The sequence below is a fragment of the Sinocyclocheilus grahami genome, unplaced genomic scaffold, assembly GCF_001515645.1.
Source record: "Sinocyclocheilus grahami isolate Dianchi unplaced genomic scaffold, SAMN03320097.WGS_v1.1 scaffold257.1, whole genome shotgun sequence".
Lineage (NCBI taxonomy): Eukaryota > Metazoa > Chordata > Actinopteri > Cypriniformes > Cyprinidae > Sinocyclocheilus > Sinocyclocheilus grahami.
Window position 1 is genome coordinate 491,545 of NW_015505436.1, and position 20,648 is coordinate 512,192.

The 20,648-nt window shown below is 35.8% G+C and overlaps 3 protein-coding genes across 3 annotated transcripts in view; all 3 read left to right on the forward strand.

Annotated features, from left to right (window-relative positions):
* Positions 1 to 1,690: 1,690 nt before the first annotated feature.
* rpp25a (ribonuclease P and MRP subunit p25, a) lies at positions 1,691 to 3,906 on the forward strand. Its single transcript, XM_016290341.1, has 2 exons — positions 1,691 to 1,754; positions 2,712 to 3,906. Exon 2 carries the CDS (start codon positions 3,076 to 3,078, stop codon positions 3,796 to 3,798), a length of 723 nt encoding a protein of 240 aa, XP_016145827.1. The 5' UTR covers positions 1,691 to 1,754; positions 2,712 to 3,075; the 3' UTR covers positions 3,799 to 3,906.
* Positions 3,907 to 5,154: 1,248 nt separating this feature from the next.
* LOC107598903 (cytochrome c oxidase subunit 5A, mitochondrial-like) lies at positions 5,155 to 7,553 on the forward strand. Its single transcript, XM_016290342.1, has 4 exons — positions 5,155 to 5,330; positions 6,350 to 6,466; positions 7,114 to 7,235; positions 7,415 to 7,553. The coding sequence occupies exons 1-4, from the start codon at positions 5,258 to 5,260 to the stop codon at positions 7,526 to 7,528; spliced, it is 426 nt and encodes a 141-aa protein (XP_016145828.1). The 5' UTR covers positions 5,155 to 5,257; the 3' UTR covers positions 7,529 to 7,553.
* Positions 7,529 to 20,648, forward strand: part of LOC107598866 (AT-rich interactive domain-containing protein 3A-like) — a 29,575-nt gene continuing 16,455 nt past the window's right edge. Inside the window, exons 1-3 of the mRNA XM_016290310.1 lie at positions 7,529 to 7,543; positions 9,049 to 9,717; positions 19,549 to 19,623. Coding sequence (XP_016145796.1) covers positions 7,529 to 7,543; positions 9,049 to 9,717; positions 19,549 to 19,623 — 759 coding nt within the window. The remainder of the gene's footprint in view (positions 7,544 to 9,048; positions 9,718 to 19,548; positions 19,624 to 20,648) is intronic.

Sequence of the window (20,648 nt, forward strand, 5' to 3'; positions counted from 1 at the left end):
AACACACTTTTACAGTAAAACAATTTTGGAATTATAGTTTTTAAATTATGAATTATGAATCACCTTGTAATTATGTGTGTTGAACTATTTTTTAATTTAAGGTATATTTCTTCTTATTTTTGTTATCAGTTGTGTACATTGGAGTGTTTAATATAAAATTATTAAGTATTAAACAGATTTACTTTTAAAATATGTTATGTAATCTTTTACATTAAGTTAGTTTGAAATTGTTTAAATGATTATTTTATATATTATTTTTATATGATTAATTATAGAGAAAAACATACCTGCAAGAACCATCAAGTTCTATATATATATATATATATATTTCAAATAATAAACATAATTATTTAAATAATTGAATAAATATTAAATTACAGTTTTAGCATAAAGGTTTCTGAAAGGTAATTTTACTATGCTGTGTTCTTAAAATAGTTTCTTACATAAATAAATTCTTTATAATAAGTATTTATTTTTAATTGATGTAATTTCAAATTATTAATATTTACGCAGTAAAAAATATTATAAATATTTTTTGTCAAATCAAATTTTATCTAATATATACATATATATAAAATTATGAATCGCATTTTATTTATGTAGAAACCCATCCCTGCATGAACCATCACATTTATATTATATTTTTTAAAGCTATATTTCTATATTTTTGTTGTCAGTTATGTGTATCATTGGAGTGTTTGATGTTGTATATGATATTATGAAATAAATATTCATGGCATTATATTTAGTGTTGTGTTACTGATGCTGCTTTGTTTTTGTGCTTTGTCTATATGTTCATACTGACCATGGTTGCAGGAAAATCAACTTATAATGAACTTTAAAACATCACGTTTATCTTCCGTTAATCGAACTGCATATAAAAAGCATATTACAGTACATTTTTACAGTGTATAATTGTGCTCTTCGTCTCATTGAACAGAAAGCTTGCCTTGCCTTCTGTCACCCCAGTCTCTAGAATGTTGGATGCTCCCCTTCAGGATACAGACTGTGTATTTTGTCAAGCAGAACCGCATGGCCTTCTTCTCTGATTGAAATCACAGCCTCGGGGCTCTAAAACTTTGAGAGCGCTCAGCAGCCACAGTGGGAGAAGAAGCAGAAATAGACCTGACGAAACAGCCACCTTTGGACAACAATCAACTCCTGCTCGGTAAATGGCAGTTTCTTGACCTACATTTATGTGTGCTGTCTCAATTCAGCATGCACGTTTTATATATAAACACAATTTCATAATTTAATAAGTTGGCCTAAAGCCATATTCAAAAGCAGATGCCTGGCATAAGTCAACTGTGCTTATGTGGATCATTGTTTCCAGGCTGCATTGTGCCGTCATGCATGGGAGGATGTGTTTTTAAACTCTCAGCCTTAATCAGTCATGCATGTTAATCAGCCACAGACACGCGCTGATTGACAGGACTTCATTAACACTGAGAATTTTAAAGGGGGACTCGGGAAAGCATTTGCCAGGATGAAATGTTGATGAAATGACATACAGAGCATTTGCTAGACACAGTGACTGTTCCTTTAAGAGATGCTTAGGCTCTCTAGGCTCCCCTCCCTCTCTGTGTCCCTCACAAGCCTCAGATTGGGTCTTCAGTGCATTCTGGAGTGTGGCAGGCACCACTTAAGAGTAAATATGCGAAAGGTCTCCGATTATGACCAGACATCAAGGGTAAAACGCAGTGCAGAACTTCAGCTTACAGCGGAACTCTATGAGAATTCTTAAGAGCAAAAAGGTAAATGCATCACTAAAAGATTTTTCTAAATCAGTTTGACATTCATTTGTGCATGTTCTATAAAGTTGTCTTGCATTTTGTTTTATTTTATTTTATTTGATATTTAATAGTATATTTAATACAATAGGCTTTCATATTATTATTTATCCTTTATATTTTATTTATTACATTTAAAGTTTATTACATATAGTGTTTTTGTATTTTGTTTTGTTTTATTTTATTTGTGTGTAATTGTACATTTAAATACATTAGGCTTTTATACTATATTATATGGCTTTTGTATTATTATCATTATAAAAGACATAATAATAATAATAATAATTTATTTTGTTTAATTTTATTAGAATATTTTTTATATAAACTGAATTTAATTATATTTATTTTATTGGTTGGTGTGTAATTATATATATATATATATATATATATATATATATATATATATGTGTGTGTGTAATGTTTTATTTTATTTTAATTGGATTTGTAAACACATTGGGCTTTTTATTATTTCATATTGTACTTTTTGTATTTTATTTGTGTGCATATTTAAATACACTTGGATTTTATTATTATTATTATATGATTTTTCATTTTTGTTTAGTTTAATTTAAATTTGTATATAATGTTTTAATTTTAGTTCATTTTATTTTTTGGTGTGTAATTTATATTTAAATATTATTTATAACATTTCATATATGTCATGTTTTTTTAATGTTATTCTAATTTTATGTTACTTCTTTTTATTTCAGTTGGATTTTTAAATACATTGGTCTTATTTTATTTTATTTTATTTTATTTTGAATACGTTTGGCTATCCTATGCTTGGTTGCATCCATAAAATAAATGCTGACTTGAGATAAAAGTTCAAATAATGTTTCATTTTGACCAAACCAAGCTTGTTGGCTTTAAAGTGCGGTTCTGTCTCTAAACTCATCGTCTTTTTGCCTTGTTTGGTTACAGCTCCCTTCTCACGGAGACTGAAATATGCTTCAAAGGTAGTGACTGAGAAATTGCTGATTCTCAGCACTTTCAGCTTTGATGAATTTGCTCAATTTACAGAACAGATTTTTTTCTTTCCTTCCTGTCAACGGCCAGAGAGTATAAAGTAAATGACAGCTTGTCATTCAGTTCAGAGCTTTGGGAATCACACAGCATTTAGCAGCTAAGATCATTCGGTTTCCCTCACGTCTGTGCATTTTTTTATGCTGGAAAGCAACATAATGTATTACAACTTCTTGAAGGTAAAAAATCCACAGTTCTGGGAAATATTATCAAGTGGTACTAAGTTCTGCAGCCCCAAGAACATATAAAACAACCTATAAATATGTTTATGCCGAGCCGAGAGCTTCATGATAGCACCCAATCTAAATGCACCACATCTGTCCAACCCTCTCAACTCAATCCCACAAACCCTCCTGGATCTTCTAGCAAACCAAAGCAAGGTGGATTCAGGAAGATCCGTTCCACTGGAGAACCAATCCCATGTCCAATCCCAGGACTGCCATCTGAGGTGCTGGAAATGCGCGTGAAGGAAGGGAGCAAGATCAGGAACCTTTTGGGTTTTGCCATGTCTCGAATTGAAGGTGACGGACACACGGCTCCAGCATCGCAGGTCGTGTTCAGCGGGACGGGACGGGCCGTGACCAAAACCATCACCTGTGCGGAGATAATGAAACGCAAGGTGCAGGGTTTACACCAGCTGTCAAAGCTCCAGTACAGGACAGTGACTGAGGTGTGGGAGAGCCAGGAGAGCGGCCCGCTTCAGATGACCATACACAGAACTCTTCCTTCCATTTGTATCCTTCTGTCCAAAGAGCCACTGGACCCGCAGGAGCCGGGATACCAGCCTCCAGCCGAAATAAACGCTCTCTCAGAGGAAAGCAAATGGCCAGACGGACCGCAGGGGACTGGAAAGACAGAAAAAAGACCAGCGAGTCCTTGTTCTCATGATCTTCGCAGTCTTAAGAGAGCTGCTCTGGGACAGGACAAAAGTCCAGCACTGCAACCAGTGAAAAAGTCTTACTATAAAAGGGAGGAATTCATATAAATGTTTTGTGCGTGTGTGTGTGTGTGTGTGTGTATTTATAACTTGCTTAACTGTCGTATAATTTGGCCATATCAGGATGCAGTAAATGTGAATGTTTAATCTGAGTGATAAAATGCATGATCAAGTGATTTTTTTAGTATTACTTCATAATAATTAAATTATAACAAAATAAAATATAAATCCAAATGATTTATTTTTGGCTATTTCTCACACTCATTCCCTTTTGTTTGTTTTTTTGCCTGCTCAATGTTTTTCATATTTTCTGTTGTGCTTTTGTTTTTATCAGTGTTATTTTAGTGTAATTAGGATACTATGACAGTTTCTATTCATATTTTTATTTTTTCCATTTTAATTTAATTTTTAAAGTTTTAGTAATTTTGTTGTTGATTTTTTTTTTCATTTTTATTAGTTTTCCATTTTTGGTCAAATATGATAAATAATACAGTATATAGCCTAAAATATAATACATTTTCATAATTATGGTCAAATACACTAATTTCTTTTGATATAAATTTTTGTATTTTTAAGTTACTTTAGTACATCAGGATAAATTAAATTAAATTAGAATTTTTTTCATTGGCAATTAAATAAAATAATGAAATACAAGCGTTATTTTTTATTTAATTTCAGTTACTTTAAATGGATTATTTATATGTAATACATAAATGTAATACTGCCCCCTGCTGGTGAGAGCAACTATTTTCTAACCACATGCTTGTAGCTCTATTATCTTAAAATGAAATTCACATTTAGGGTTAGAAGCTCAAAACTATGGCAGTTTTACAACATATTTTTCTCTTTAACTTTTCAATAAAAGACGAAAGATTTACTTTTTTTGATGTAAATCAAACACTAATAACATTATAGCCTATCAATTGCTACGATTGCAAAGTGCACATCTAATGAAACTGAGCTACTCTGATCAAAATGTGTATGATAACAATGGCATAATATTGTACTGATATTGTCTAATGATGGCCTAAATGTCATATAAATGATGGCGAACTGCTTGTGTGTTTACTGGAATAGATATGGATGCAATAAATGCAGAACATTGCAGCTTCCGTATGTTTTTGTTGTTTTATTTAGAAGTTTTTGTGCAATCTATAGTTAAATATCAATTTAAATATATTAAGCAATAATTGAATCAAACATTTACAGAAAGTTAAATATAACTGTGCTCATACTGGATGCCGCTCATAGAGAATAACTGTGTATAAATTTGTATACAGTGCAGAAATGTATCTTTTGTCCTTCGTGCTCTTTTACAATCCTCTTTAACAAACCCCCCTTTGCTATACATCAGCATGAGCAGCCAGAGTCCATGCTCGGCTTTATTGCCAAACCCCTGCGCATGCGCAGTCACACGCCAGTCGCGGGTTAGCAGGTCGGCTAGCTTAACAAGCGTCCGCAGCGCGAGCCTGTCGTTCTTCAGTCCGAGCTGCGCGTGAGCTGCAATATGTTCAGAGCCGCCCTTCGACTCTCAGTCTCCGGTGCTCGGAGTTTAACAAGGTCACGGCCACAATATACAGGTAAATACACAATTTGCCATTAATTATGGAACCGCTGATAGGAAAAACTACAACAAGGGACAGAGTTAACGGAAACACCTTGAATTTAGCTTAGCACTTAAGCTAACCAAAGCCGCACCGGTGCCTTACAAGATAGATTATACCCCTCAGAGGTTATCGTCTGTATAAGAGCATTTCCATATCATTAACGCGTTTTCTCAGTCATTTATTATGAAGTCTTGTGAATGTTTTCTCGCAGTGTCCTTGTAATGACCCACTAGAGTGAGGCTTGGGCCCAGCGCGAGGAGGAAACGCCACACTCAAACTGAAAGCATCTCAGATGGACACATTTTTCTGTCAGGTTGACATTTCATTGAAACAGCGGGTCTAGTATATAAATACGTGGGTTTTGGGAGCTCTTCAATCAGGCTGTGGGGTTTACAAATACTCTTCTGCAGCAGTTTCTTCATCAAGCGAGTGACTACGTGCGCCGCAGGGTTGCATCTATGAAGAATGCGCATAAATGCATATTGCGTGTGGCTATAGTTAATACTATCAGCCAGAATGATTTCTATGACAGTGCACCGACCTCTGTGAAAACCCACACCACATATGCAAATGAAGTGTCATCAGTGTATACTTCACTTTATGAACATGCAAACATCTGGTTTGCATGTTTTGTGTTATCCGTCTCATTTTTGGAATAGCAGTTGAACTTATTGTTATCAGATAGTTAAGCGTTAGCTCAAATAATACTCCCCCAACGGACCATGTACCGGTCAAACAAGAGCACTGGACCAGGTCCAACTGGAGCAAGACCTGTATGCAAAACGTTACTGCACTATTAAGTGTTTTTGACCAACACTGATACACCGATGAAATGATTATAGTCTTATAGTTTATGGCCCTTTTACGCCTACAGTACTTCCCGGAAGTACTTTGGCTGTGATAAAGTCAAAGTGTTTGTCTGGATGTCATTCTCTAAGAATCATTTTTGCTTAAAGTCTCTTCTGATTGTCTCTGGTCTTTCTCTTCCACAGCTTCAGTAGCTGCTCGTTCTTATTCCCATGGCAAACAGGAGACAGATGAAGAGTTTGATGCCCGCTGGGTCACTTACTTCAGTAAGCCAGACATTGATGCTTGGGAGCTGAGGAAAGGTGGGTGACGGCGGCGCTTTGACCTTGTTATTGAATCGGCAGCTTGTAAAGTGAGAATTTTCCCCTTAAAAATGTATTTTAGTGGCCATATGTTCTAATTAAAATCCTCTTGAATCTGAATACAGTACATGTAGTACTGTAGTAAATTATATTTCCTGAAATGTTGTTTGTTGTTTGGTCCCCTTCTGAAAATGTATATTATAATAATAATAAATATTAATAATTTTGATGTAATAAGAATTAAAAAAAAGTAATATATACAAAGTTTATATATATATATATATATATATATATATAAACTGTCTTAAAATATTATATAAAATATATAAATTGTCTTTTAACACATTTTTTTTTACAAATTTATCAATATTTGTTTCTATATTATATATTATCTATAACGCACGATTAGACCGACTGTTTCCATCCGTAACGATAGTGTTTCTGTTTGTTATTAGTGTTTGTTATTGCTAACCTGTAAAGCTGGTTTAGTTCGATCCGTTAGTATCACTTCTTTAAAAATTTATGACAGTCTGTTTATCATTTACCTATAAAAATCTTTGGAACAAGGAAGTTGGTTTTCATTTGCATCAAGGAAGAAAACTCAACTGACTGTGGAGTAAATACATGTCCCCTTTGTTTCGCTTCAGGAATGAACACTTTGATCGGTTATGACTTGGTACCTGAGCCAAAGATCCTGGAGGCAGCCCTGAGAGCATGTCGGAGGCTAAACGATTTGGCCAGTGCCATCCGCATCCTTGAGGCAGTCAAGGTCAATAAAACTCCAGGATAATAGCAGAATAGTCCACAGTGACATTATTTAATTCATGTCTTGAAGCTGCATTAATTAACATGATTTTTCTAAGAATTTCTATTTTTAAATTGTAGTTAGAATTAGAATTTCAATTATACTCATTTATTTATTTTAATTTATTATATTTATTTACACAGGACAAAGCTGGCCCACACAAAGAAATCTACCCCTACGTTCTTCAAGAGCTGCGGCCTGCCCTCAATGAGCTTGGTATCCCTACACCTGAGGAGCTTGACATTGACAAAGCATAGATGTCTGCGATTGTGGTGAGTATCAGCATGCATTTAAAAAAAATTTAAAGAACAAAAATCAACCTGTAAGCAAGTCCAAGAGTTGATAAGCTACTGTAATATTTAATCAGCAGACCTCGAGTGTATAAAATATTGCATGTACATTTACGAATTTTTGATATAAACTCAATGAGTCAGTCTTCTTTCTAATTACCTTCGTGTGAGTGGTCAAGCTATTATATGTAGCGAACATCCACATTGTACACGTCATGATTTCAGGATTTGTTTTTGATGATACAACACTTGCCGTTTATTTGTTAAAGTTCCAATTCGCGTGCCGCCGGATTCGATAAGTCCAACACATCTCCGTTTGTTTCCATCAGAACGCGATACTTTGTTGCGTTGTGTGGTCGTTCTCTCTTTTAATAGCTTAATTGTTTTTGGAAGAGCGCCATACTTTTGGGCAGCCATGATTCGACTGTGAACTGAATATCTTCTGTTATTGCGCTCACCTATCAAACTGTGCTTTAATTAGTTGTATAGTAACAGCATAAATCGACTGGATTTGGCTACATATTAATTATTTAACTAAATGAAAAGCGACACGCCGTTTTGGCCGGACATCCGGTCGTTCTACTTTCTAGACTATTGTGGGGGGGTCAAAGGTAGGTTGGCCTATTGGGCAATTAGCGAGCCGCGGAATGCAACCTTTTGGGACATATAAATACTGTTAATACGAATAAAAATTCTTGACATTAAATCGAATTCCAATCGGCCATGTCCGTTGTGATGATTTGCTTACATGTATTTGTTTTTAATTGAAATGAAACAAATTTGAATTCTTCCGTCTTGTCGTTTGTGCTTCTTTGTTTACGCGCATTTGTGTTCTCTTTCTATCTGATTCGAATTAAGTCCATTTTAATTCCTCAGCCACCTCCTTTAATCATTTGATAATGCGTCTTTAATTCGAACTTTAATGCCTGTTGGTTCGAATTAAAAGAATTCAAGTTACTCAAAAACAGTGTGTTTGTTTTGTTTACACTTTAGTTGTGTTGCGTGAGCGTTTAAAAACGTTACTTTTAGTTATTCAAAATATTTTAGTTATTCAAATGTTTATTTATAGAAATTTACCCACCCTGAAATTGTTCCAAACCAGTATGATTTGATTTATTTTGCTAAATATCAACAAAACATGATATTTTGAATAATGTGAGTAAACAGTTGCTGGTCCCCATTGACTCTGTAATATGAGGAAAACTGTTTGGTTGCCCACATTCTTCAAAATATCTGTTAGGTTCAGCAGAAGAAAGAAATTCATTCAGGTTTGGAACAACTTGAGGGTGAGTAATTGATGACAGAATTTTCATTTTGGGGCAAACTAGCCCTTTAAATGTTAATTATAAATTATATTGAACTCCTGTTTTGGAATATGCTGTACTTCATCTTAAAACAAATATTTTTTTAAAGTGGAAAAAAATGGAGTTAGCTTTTTGTAAAATGTATTTACAGAATTATTTTACTTATTTTCCTTCACAATCCAGCCCAGCTTGTCTCAGGACAGCGGTCTGGCTGGTGCATTTTCCCAGGCGGCTTTCGGAAGTGCGACTGGAGTCAAACTGGAGGCGGTTATGGAGCAGCTCCAGAGACAACAACAAGCTAAACTGGAGATGGAGCGCAAGGAGAGACACTTCAGGGAAGCCCACATTCTATATGCCCAGCAGCTGGCTGCACAGCAAGCCATCATGGCCTCCAGAGCTCAGGGTGCCCCATTAACCCCCGATTTCTACAGCAATAACTCCAGAGACAGAGCGCTGAAAGGTGGCCAGGGGCCTCAAGCTGCCAGGGGACCCATGAAAACCAGCCCTGACCAAGTACACGAGGAAGATGCCGCTGATGAGATGGACAGAGGAAGAGGGTCCGAGGGGGACGATGACGATGAAATGATGGATGGAGAAGACGGTAGCGAAGAAGAGGAAAGCGAAGGCTTGGAGTTCCTCAGGAAGCAAAGCCTTGCGCTTCAGCAAGCGTCTGTCGGAGTTCCTCCATATCCGTTCCCCGTCTACGCCGCATCGCCGTCCGCTGCTAAAAAACATCCCCTGTCGCCGACCACTAAGGTGAAAGACGAGCCTGACAACTCTCTTACCGCCCAACAATCGTTCAACACACCAAACGGACTGAATGATTGGAGCCTGGATGACTCATTCAAACAGGTTTGTGTCTATATTTCTATGACTTGTCATTAATCTCAAGGGGTTCAGTATGGCAGGCATTGTGTTTACCCTCACTTTATCACCAATGACCTACAAAAGCGGCAACACGGCATATTTTCATTCATCTCTGCATGATTTGAGGAGTGCCACTTCATGAGATGAATTGTAAAGAGTCTTTACATGTTCATAAACTGTGAAACCACTAAAACAGACTCATCTCGACTTACTGAAACGCAATCGGCTCTGAATAGGACATCTAATCCAGTTTTCTCGAGCGCAACAGGAATACGTGTTCTCCCAAAAGTGTACAAAAGAATTGGGTTGGACTTCTAGCTCTTTAATAAGTGGGAAGGGTTTAGTGAATGAGCTTTATAGAGTCACTTCATAAAGAGTGTAATTTTTGTCAAGAGATTTTCACAAAAATACGTCAAGAAAATATCCAAATCACTCCAAAATCAAAAGATTTTTTTTTTACTCAGGTTTGAGCTCTTTGTTTGCTCGGCTGCACTTGAGTGATCGATCAATCAAGAGAAAAATTGATTGCTTTAATTTCATACTCTCACTCTTATGGCTTCCTTCAGCCCTTGACATTTGCATGCCTTTAATCAAAGCCCATTTACCATACTTGTTGAATAATACAACATTATATATATCGAAACCCCCAAAGCGCCGTTTAGCAGTGCATCCGTTTTATTCCGTAATTGTTGCTGTCTTTGATGTTATGACCGTGTGTTTTTACGCAAAACATCCAACGTGGTTTTATCGAAGGTAACTGACATCAAACCTGTTCAAAGCAGTGTTATTTGCGGTAGATCAGTAACAACAAGCAAAAGTCTGTAAAACTATGGTGATGTTTGGGAAGGTTGTGTGTTGACAGGCAGGTCTGTGATGTTTTCGTCACACCCATGTCATTATATATGTATTTATAGAGGGTGATGGTCTGAGGGCTTGTATACTGCTTTTCAAATATAGGCTTGTCCAAGTGTATTGGAGACAATGGGAGATTCAGTGCTCTGAAAAGGCTGATGGTTGGACTTATACATCATTACTAAGAGGGAAGGGTGTAGTGAATGAGCTTTATAGAGTCACTTCATGGTGAGTGTATTGTAGGGGGGTGATTTTCACAAAAAAAATTGTCAAGAAAATGTCCAGGTTGCTCCAAAATCAAAAGGAAAAATAGAATGTTGTATACGTGACACTGGACCGTCATAAGGGTCAATTTTTTTAAATTGAGATTTATACATCATCTGAAAGTAGAATAAATAAGCTTTCCGATAGGACAATATTTGGCTGAGATACAACTATTTGAAAATCTGGAATCTGAGGGTGCAAAAATAAAAAATCTAAATATTGAGAAAATCGCATTTAAATTTGTCCAAATGAAGTTCTTAGCAATGCATATTACTAATCAAAAATGACGTTTTGATTTATTTATGGTAGGAAATGTACAAAATATCTTCATGGAACATGATCTTTACTTAATATCCGAATGATTTTTGGCATAAAAGAAAAATCGATAATTTTGACCCATACAATGTATTTTTGTACAATGTATCAAATAGTTTTTTGCTCCAGGGTCACATATTGCTTTAATAAAATAAATCCTGTTTTTCAAGTATTTATATTTTTTTGCATTATTTCAAAACATATTTCACATGATTTCTATAAAAATTAAGCACAATTCTCCCTTAATTCACATTACTGTCAGGCACAAAAAAAACAAAAACTATTTATAGATAGATAAATAGACAGATAGTCATCTTTATTACTGTAAAAAAAAAAATTTAATTATTAAATTAAAATATTTATGAATAATGGTATAATTTTTACTGCCTTTAATTTATGCTGATTAATTAATAAAAAAAAGAATTACTTATGCGTTAATGAGAATCATCATTGGAAAAAAATTAAAATAGTAAAAGTAAAATATCAGATGCGCAATAGTAATGAAAATTAAAGGGTAAAATGTGCTTAATTGTTCTAAAAGTAAGTATTGCTCCTGCATGTGGTGATTGTCTCTATGCAAAGTATTATTTCTTTTTCCATTTTTTACAGGCTTTGTGAGAAAATAAAATGTTGTAATTAAAATAAATAATAATTTAAACAACCAGGTTTAATGCATGGAACTGAAATAATATTTTATTAAAAATAATACACTTTAATTACTGAATCTGATTCACTTTTTTGTTTAATTAGATGTTTATTTAGTATTTTTGGTTGAATTTTAATGCACGAAAAGCAAAAACAGACTTCTTTAATAAGCACGGTTTTACAGCTTGAGGGGCTTCAATCCCACCCCACCCTCTTTTTTTGGTCCCACCCGTCTTTATTTCTGTCCTTTAGTATTTAATGATGCTCTCTGTGGTAACAGTATCAGATTGCAGGGGGGGGGGGATGTGAAGAGACTGGTTTGATGGCACTGACTACACAAAAGAGAACAGATGCCACAAATGGCATTTTTAAATGAGGGTTGGGGGTTGTCTTTTTGAAGCTTTTCACACTTTAAATGGATAAGTCTTAGTCAATCAGTAAACTCCTTTGGTAAAAGCGCAGTAGTCGGGTGTAAAGTTGGCGCCAGTGTTTACTCATAATCTTAGCGAAGGGGGGAATTAATTGGCTGTTTGCAGATAAAGGAAGTTCATGTCAGCTTTGTTTAGAATCTCCAAGGGGAAGGACTTTTCAGGGAGGCCCATGGATGGGGATGTTTGGTTAGGGGACATTTTTTCTACTTCCTGTGCTTGAAAAGTTGAGTTTTGGGTTATTGCTGATTTGTTTTTCAGATTTACTAGTGTTGAATTCAATAAATCATCTCCCAAGTCAATGAAGAGGTCAAATGGCCGCCATTAAACTTTTCATTGAACACATGGCTGAGGCCAGTCCAGATAGCTCGGCGCCCTTTATACATACCATTTTTAGCGGTAGCCGACACAGTGCCCTTTTTAGGGAGCTTGGCATGGTAATCTAGGGTGATTAATGGAGTTTTAATCAGTCTCAGTTGACGTCGGCGCATGCATGTGCCTTGAGTTACGACCTCCCATTTGGCGAGTATGATGACCATATCAAAGGCATCGGTTCAATAGAAACAACCCCGCTACTTTGATTCTGCGTTTGTCAGGAGAAATATATAGCGGCAATTTTAGGGGCCAAATATTCATTCCAAGTCTTACTTTGAAGCCTACCATTGCATTTTTGCCACACTCCCTAAAAATAAGTTCTTTTTTTGGCATCGATGGTTCCATGAAGAATCATACATTATTAAAAATAAAGGTTCCAAAAATGTGTTTTCATAGCGATTCCATAAAAGAACCATTTTTTGTTCCCTAAAGAACCTTTCAGAGAAAAGTACTTTTCTTAGTGTGAAGGACATTTTAAACCTATAAAGAACCTTTTTCTAATATATTGAACCTTTTGTGGAATGGAAAGGTTCCATGGATGTTAAAGGTTCTTCATTGAACTGTTGATGCCAATAAAGAACTTTTATTTTTAAAAGTGTAGAATCTTTCGATTGCACAAATGGTTCTTTATAGTGTAAAATGTTATTTAGATGTTTAGGAAAAATGGTTCTTTTAAGAACTGTTCACTGAAAGGTTTTTGGAGATCCAAAAATTGTTCTACTAAGGCTGCGAAAACCTTGTGTACCCAACATGCATTGCGTTATTATCTTGTCTTCTTTACAGTTGCTATGGCAAAAGAGATGTGTACGAATAAACAAAATGACAAAAGTGCCTTAGATGGCACACTCTTAATGTTCTCCCTTCCCCCAAAAGAGCTCGTTTCTAAACGAACAACAGGAAATTTGTCCTTGGGTTCGGGAGCAATCTTGTTTGTCGAATTCTTTTGCATTATTTAACTGTCAGCATCACCTTGACAACATTTCACCCCCACGCCAACGATACAATCCAGCCGGTAGCAATCAATTCTTATTATATCAGGGTTTGCTGTCGCAGTGGAATGATTTTCCATATAAATTATCAATGACCCGATGGCCTCACACTTGTACGTTCGTTCCAAATGTTAGCACTACATCTGGTGCATATTATTAGCTTATTTCTCTTGAACGTTACGGGTGTTAATGTGCTCGCGAGGTCTGTCAATCTTTCTCTGGTAGCTTTGACAGAGCTTGGTGGTCCATCTTGATGGAGAAGTTTCAGTCGGACGACCCTCCTGGGTCCTATGATGATCTGATCGCTGGCGTCAGCTCGAAGTGCAGCCCATCTGTGCGATAGATCAACGCAGATTCAATTAGCATTGGTCTTTGCTCTTAAGAATATCATCTCGACAGGCCAATTCCATGATAAAACTTTGTTTATTTGAATTGCAAGCTGTCAGATGGATGTTTTATAGCCATGTTTTGGTGCCATTTCGCCCTTCCCGTTTTTCAGTGCAGTGTGAACTCTCTGGTCGGGTGGTAACTCTAACCCTTGAATAGGAGGCATTTGATAGTAAAAATCTTTAAAGGCCAGAGGCAAGAATGTGAGGTTGGTGAGGGGCTGGCGTCTGCGTCTAGTTTGTCCAGCCCCACCCAAAGGAAACATTCCAAGTGGAATTAGAGTTTCTTTTCTTCAAATGGTGAGAATTCCCATTAGGGGCCTGTGCATAAAGGGAGAATAGAGGGAGTGTCTTCATCATAGCCGTCCTATGATTTGTGACCGTTTCTAGTCCATTTCACCAAATGTAACAGAAGCAAGGAATGGAGGGGGGAATGGTAATCAACCAGAAAGGTATATGGGGAAGGGAGGGGTGTTTTCTTATTTGTCCGTCCATTTCCTATCCCTCTTAACAAGTGTAGAATGTTTGTCCCCAACCCCCTTCAAAACCTGTCCTGACTCGCCGGAGGTTTTCACAGCTTTCGTTTTACCAAAAGCAGCTTAGGGCTTTATCATCACACATTATCTATTTATCAGTGTCACTAGAATGTGGAATTTCAAGCACACCTAGGAAGAAATCAAGTGCTAAAAAACGCATACCTACCCATAACCCAGAGGGGTTGAAAGTGAGATTTTGTCAACAATAAAAACATGTTTAAATATTGGTTAAAAGTACATTTTGGGCTATCAATAACATTGTTATTTTATGTTTTGTTATTCCTGTTTATTTAATTTTTTATTTGTATTACTTGATCATCACTATTTATTTATCTATTTATTTACATATTTAATTTTGGTACATTTTAGCACCTTTTCTGTTTTATTTATAGCTCTTTGTTTATTTTGTTGGATTTTTTTGTTTTGTTTTAGGTTAGTTTTTTGTTTGTTTTTGTTCTTGGTTTCATTGTTCTTTGTTCTTTGTGTTTTTGTTTTGTTTTTGTGGAAAATGTAGTCTTTACAAGTGTTTTCAAATAACTTAAAAAAAAAATAAAAATAAAGGTGGACTGCAGCAGCTGTTAGTCCAGTTTGACTACATTAATGAATGTGTTGTAAAAAGGTAGACAGAATGCAAGAATGGCAAATTATTATAAACAGGACATGCAAATATCATCATGCTCTGAATCCTGAAAGGCCCCAAATCTCATTCTTGTGGGATTATTGGCATTTCGAAAATGGTTAAATTAAGTAGAAAACCTGCCTAGGACAGGTATGCTTTTGGGGTCTGTCCTCCTTCCAAACGTTCCGATGCTGAGACAAAGCCATGGTGGACTGAGATCTTCACACCGGTGTCCATTTGTTTGAAAGACAATCTGTTTTCTCATGTAGCACCCAGTCAGGACCAAGATAATGGATGTGAACTCTGCCTCAGGCCTTTGCAGGATGTTCAAGGATTTGGACAAGCAGTTACAGGCCCTGGCTTTGGGCCTTTTGTCTCTGTTTTGTGTTTTGGCTCTTCTCAACTATGTGCCATTTGTATTGTTCAAAGGGCCATGTCAACCAATAAGGCCTAATAAAGATACTTTGTGTTGTTGTTGTTATTTTTACCCCGCCTCCTTTTGTAGTAACCTTTACTTTTTTTCTTGTACACAGCTGTTCAGGCTGCACATTTTGCTGACTTTTTCCCACAATGGACTTCTTATTGTGGGAGACTGGACAGCCGCACACCTTAAAGGATCACTTAGCGTAGTGCGGCATACAACCACGAATTGCTCTTAATGGATCCATTACAAATTCCCAGGGATAAAAGTCCCCAATCTACTCCCTCCCCCACCTCTCCAGCCTCTATTTCTCCTGGCACAGCAAGGAGCCGAATAAGTGAGACTGTGACTTTTGGCAGTGGAGACCTAATTATTTGATTTGGATTAAAGATCCAGGCCATCCCCCATGGTGCTGTTCAGTGCTGTTGCCTATGGAGCAGCTGCGGTGTTGTTGAAAATCCAATGGGCGTGTGGCGCTTGGACATAAGTTCTCTTGTCCAAATTAGGGAAAGTTTGCTTGATCTATTTGTTTTTGTCTTTATGTAATATGGTTATTGTAAAATAGAGATCGGTGGAATGGCAATTTTTTATTATTTTTTTATTTATTTAGTACTTGGTTGTATTCTTTTTAAATGTGTTTTTCTTGTTGGTTTTATTTTGCATTTTGTTTTTATTTTGGGAACTTGAGTGCCTCTGTCTCTTTTTTCTTGTTTTTTGTTGTTGTTGTTTTGGAAATTTCTTTGATTTTTTTTTTTCATGCATTTTTTTGTCTGTATGTTTTTGTTTTAAATGATATTGTTTTGTTTTGACCTTGAGAAACTGTCTTTTCTTTATTTTGGCAAACACTTTTTTTCTATGTTCATTTGTTTTGGTTCAGTTTTTGTTTGAGTGCCTCTGTCCCCTTTTTTTTATTTATTTATTTTTTTCTCGGTTTGTTTGTTTGTTTTTAAACAAACCTCAGATCAATTGTATGAGTTTTGCATTGTTACAGTGACTCTAAATGACCTACATTTATGCTAAATGCATGAGTTGCATTAAAACAAAGTTGCTCCTAACAAAGCTGAAAGTGCTGAAAATGTGGTCTGTTGCACCATTTGAAGAGTAGGCTGTCATTTTATTTGTCATTATGATATATTTGCACTACAGTTTTACAGTATAGCAGAATCTTTACATACAGTCATACTGCCCAACCCTGTGGAAAAATAATCCTTTAAGAAGAAATCAAACAACCTAAGTGCCTCAACTGAATAGTGACTCATGGTGAGTGCTGAAGACAAAACTGCTCCACACAGCATGATCTCTAACTTATCAAAATGCAGTTACCACCCATTCCTATCAGCATTCTGGTATATTTGCATTAACACCCAAAGAGGTCTGCTTGATAGGGGAGGTAACTGTTTCATCTCAGATGAACAATCCCATCTAGGTGTTGATAGCACTTTGGGAAGCCCACCCTGTTATAGCATTACTGCCTGTTGACTTAATGTCTCTGGTTTCTCAATGGTAGACTGTATTCACATTAGAAGATCTCTGTTTGGGCTTATTTGTTAGGATATCACTTATCCAGTAGACTAATGCTGTGGTTTCCACCCGTATTGATTTTTTTTCCACTAAATTCAGATGTTTTTCATGAGCTACACTCATACTAATAAAGGTTCTTTATTGGCTTCCATGAAGAACCTTCAACATCTGTGAAACCCTTTCTTTGCACAAAAGGTTCTTTATAGTGGAAAACGGTTCTTTAGATTTTTAGAAGGTTCATGGTTCTTTTAAGAACTCTTAACTCAGGTTTATAGAGAAGCCAAAAATAATTCTATGGTATCACTGCAACAAAATTCCTTTGGGACCTTTATTTTTAGGTGTGTAGAGTTGAATATCGTGTCCATCTTTTCGGCCCAAGTCATTATTTGCCACATTCAGATGTGACAAACACTAGACAAGCCATGTGTTTGTTCCTCCCACCCAAGTAATTATTTGCCATGGTCAGCTAGGTTAGTGGTTTCTGTCCAATTAATATGGGGGAAGGGGCTTTCATTTCCTTCGGGTGACCCAGATGGTCATCTGCTTCCTCTTCTCAGCTAATTTGGCCACTAGCCAATCAGTTCTCCCTTAATATGATTAGTAAGGCCAAAGCCTGACCTGTAAGCCTGATAACAGCTTGCACATTTCTTGTAAATGTCTTCAATGTAGGATTAGGTTTTGCGTTCGGCTCGCATGTCGATGCCATTTGACTTGACGCGTGCACCGTAGAAGTCTGTGATTTCTCATAATCCTTTTATAGTGGAATTCAATACACGAGTGCTTGTTGTTTTTAGATTCCCTCAAGGTTAGACTGTAGACGGTCATTCACTTGACACATCACAATGCCACACAGCATGGATGCCCACCGCAGTTGATTCCCTGCCGGTTTCCCGCTCCCGGGCCCAGCTGGTGTGTGTTTGCTGTAAATGTGAAGAGGGCCTAGCTGTAGGCCACGCTCTTAAATGTAGGATTAGGTTTTGCGTTCGGCTCGCATGTCGATGCCATTTGACTTGACGCGTGCACCGTAGAAGTCTGTGATTTCTCATAATCCTTTTATAGTAGAATTCAATACACGAGTGCTTGTTGTTTTTAGATTCCCTCAAGGTTAGACTGTAGACGGTCATTCACTTGACACATCACAATGCCACACAGCATGGATGCCCACCGCAGTTGATTCCCTGCCGGTTTCCCGCTCCCGGGCCCAGCTGGTGTGTGTTTGCTGTAAACGTGAAGAGGGCCTGGCTGTAGAGCGCGCTCTTACCCAGCTGTGATTCACTTAGCATATTAAAGAGTGGGGTGGTGGATGAGTCCTATAAACTGCTTTATTGCCACTCTGCCTTTTCCTTTCAGACTTTGTGTAAATGAATACTGGAGCCGCAGTGGATAACTTGTAATCAAGCACAGGGCATGTGCACAGGGGGACTATTAGATTTTATAACTGTTTTGTGGTCACGGCCTCTGGGGAACAAGGGTGACGCAGTGCTAAATCTGATTGCCTTCAAGCATATGAGCTGACAAACATGGCATCTTTCTTAATACTAGAGATATATGAATGTAACGGTAACATTGGTTATTGGCTGATAGTTGAGATTTTAGATTTATGATTATTGCTCCATATTAGATATATGTCAGCTAATATTGGGTTATATTAGCCATTAATAGCCAATATTGGATATTTTTTGCATGTTTGTTTGCTCTGTTACGTTTAGATAATCTAACACCCCACTTAGTTATTCTTTAAAATCCCTGATTAATTTTACTGATTATTAAATTTAATGTAATCTTTAGTATATGTATTTATTCATAGTTTTATAGTTAATTCAAATGCATTTTTTGTTTCTTTTTAGAATTTGTGGAATTTAAATTTTTATAATTGTTTTTAATTTATTGGTATCACTTTGATATTAGATGTATTTCATTTTTTTTATCAGACTATTGAATATTTAATTGTTCATTCTCATTTTCTCTATATTTAGATTTAAAATTCATCATTAAAAACACTAATAATTATTTCATATTTATCTTTAGCAAATCTAAAAATGTTTTTTTTTAAACTGTATATTGTTGTGATGCCTAAATTGACGTTTGCTTTCAAAAAATAGTTTTTAAATAGTATATATTTTTTAGACTAAATGTTTTTTTTAGTTATAACTTTAAAATAATCATCAGCCAGAAATGTTCAAAAGTTTGCATATGGTACATTTGTACTTTCCTTATAGCTTCTGTCCACTGTCACCCAGCCATCAGCTTTGTACCCCTTCATGTTCACACAAGGAAGACCCTTGGAGTTCAAAGGTTAGCGTTAAGGAACGCTTCCCTGACATGCGGTCAGGAGCCTGTTTGTGCTTCTTGACTCCCGACACCCAATAACTCACTTTCTATTCTGTCCTTTCAAACAGTGGCCCCCAAAGTCATCCTCTCCTGTCATGTTGTTTTGATAATTGTTTTTCTCTCTTTTCTTGTAGAATGGAAATTCAAGTTGGAACGAGGAAGGCGAGGCTGGGAGAAGCCGAGGAGAGGCCTCCAGAGACTTTGCCAAGGTAAACATTGTTTCTAAGCAATGGTCATTTAGTCTTTACACATTTTGTCAGTGACACACTAACACAGTTTTCCTGAGTTATTAACTTTACAGTAGCGTGTAGAAGAAACGTTTTGTATAGTTAGGAGCTGTCAATTTTTTTATCACAATTAATTTGCTTATTCAGGTCATTTTTAAAGAAAGAAAATGAGTTATATATGATTATTGGTTTCTAACATTTTTGTCTGACGCATTACAGAATATTTGTACACTACTGTTCAAAAGTTAGGATTAAGTTCTGTAACTTTTTTTAAATGTGTTTTATGCTCACAAAGCTTTAGCTTTTTTTAAATTAAATACAGTAATAACAGCGATATTGTGAATATATATATATATATATATATATATATAATATATTTCTATTTTAATATATTTTAAAATGTAATTTGTTCCTCTGATCAAACTGAATTTTCAGCATCATTACTCCAGTCTTCAGTGTCACATGATCCTTCAGAAATCATTCTAATATGCTGATTTGATGCTCTAGAGAAACATTTCTTATTGTTATCAGTGCTTAAAACAGTTGTGATTAATATTTTTGTAGAAACGGTAATCCATTTTTTCAGTTTTTTTTTTAATATATCTAGAAAGTTAGTTTTAATGAACAGAAAAAAAATGTCATAACATTATAAATGTCTTTACTGTCATTTTTGATCATTTTAGTACAGTTTTGCCGAATAAAAGTATTAATTTCTTTTAAAAAAGTGCAAACTTTTGAACAATTATGTATATCTAAATAAAGACCATGCAGTGAGTGCAAATGACTTTACTTTTATTAAATATGCCATCTTGGTTTGATTTATGAATAAATTGCCAGTAAAGGTGGTATTTTATTTACTTTATTTGAAGTTTATGGTCCAATTTAATGATATTAACAGTATTATATTTATTTAATCACATACATTAACAAATGGACAGCCCTTATATTGATACTGCATATACTAGAATATGAAGTTCTGTATTTTATTGAACAAACAAGGACTTTTG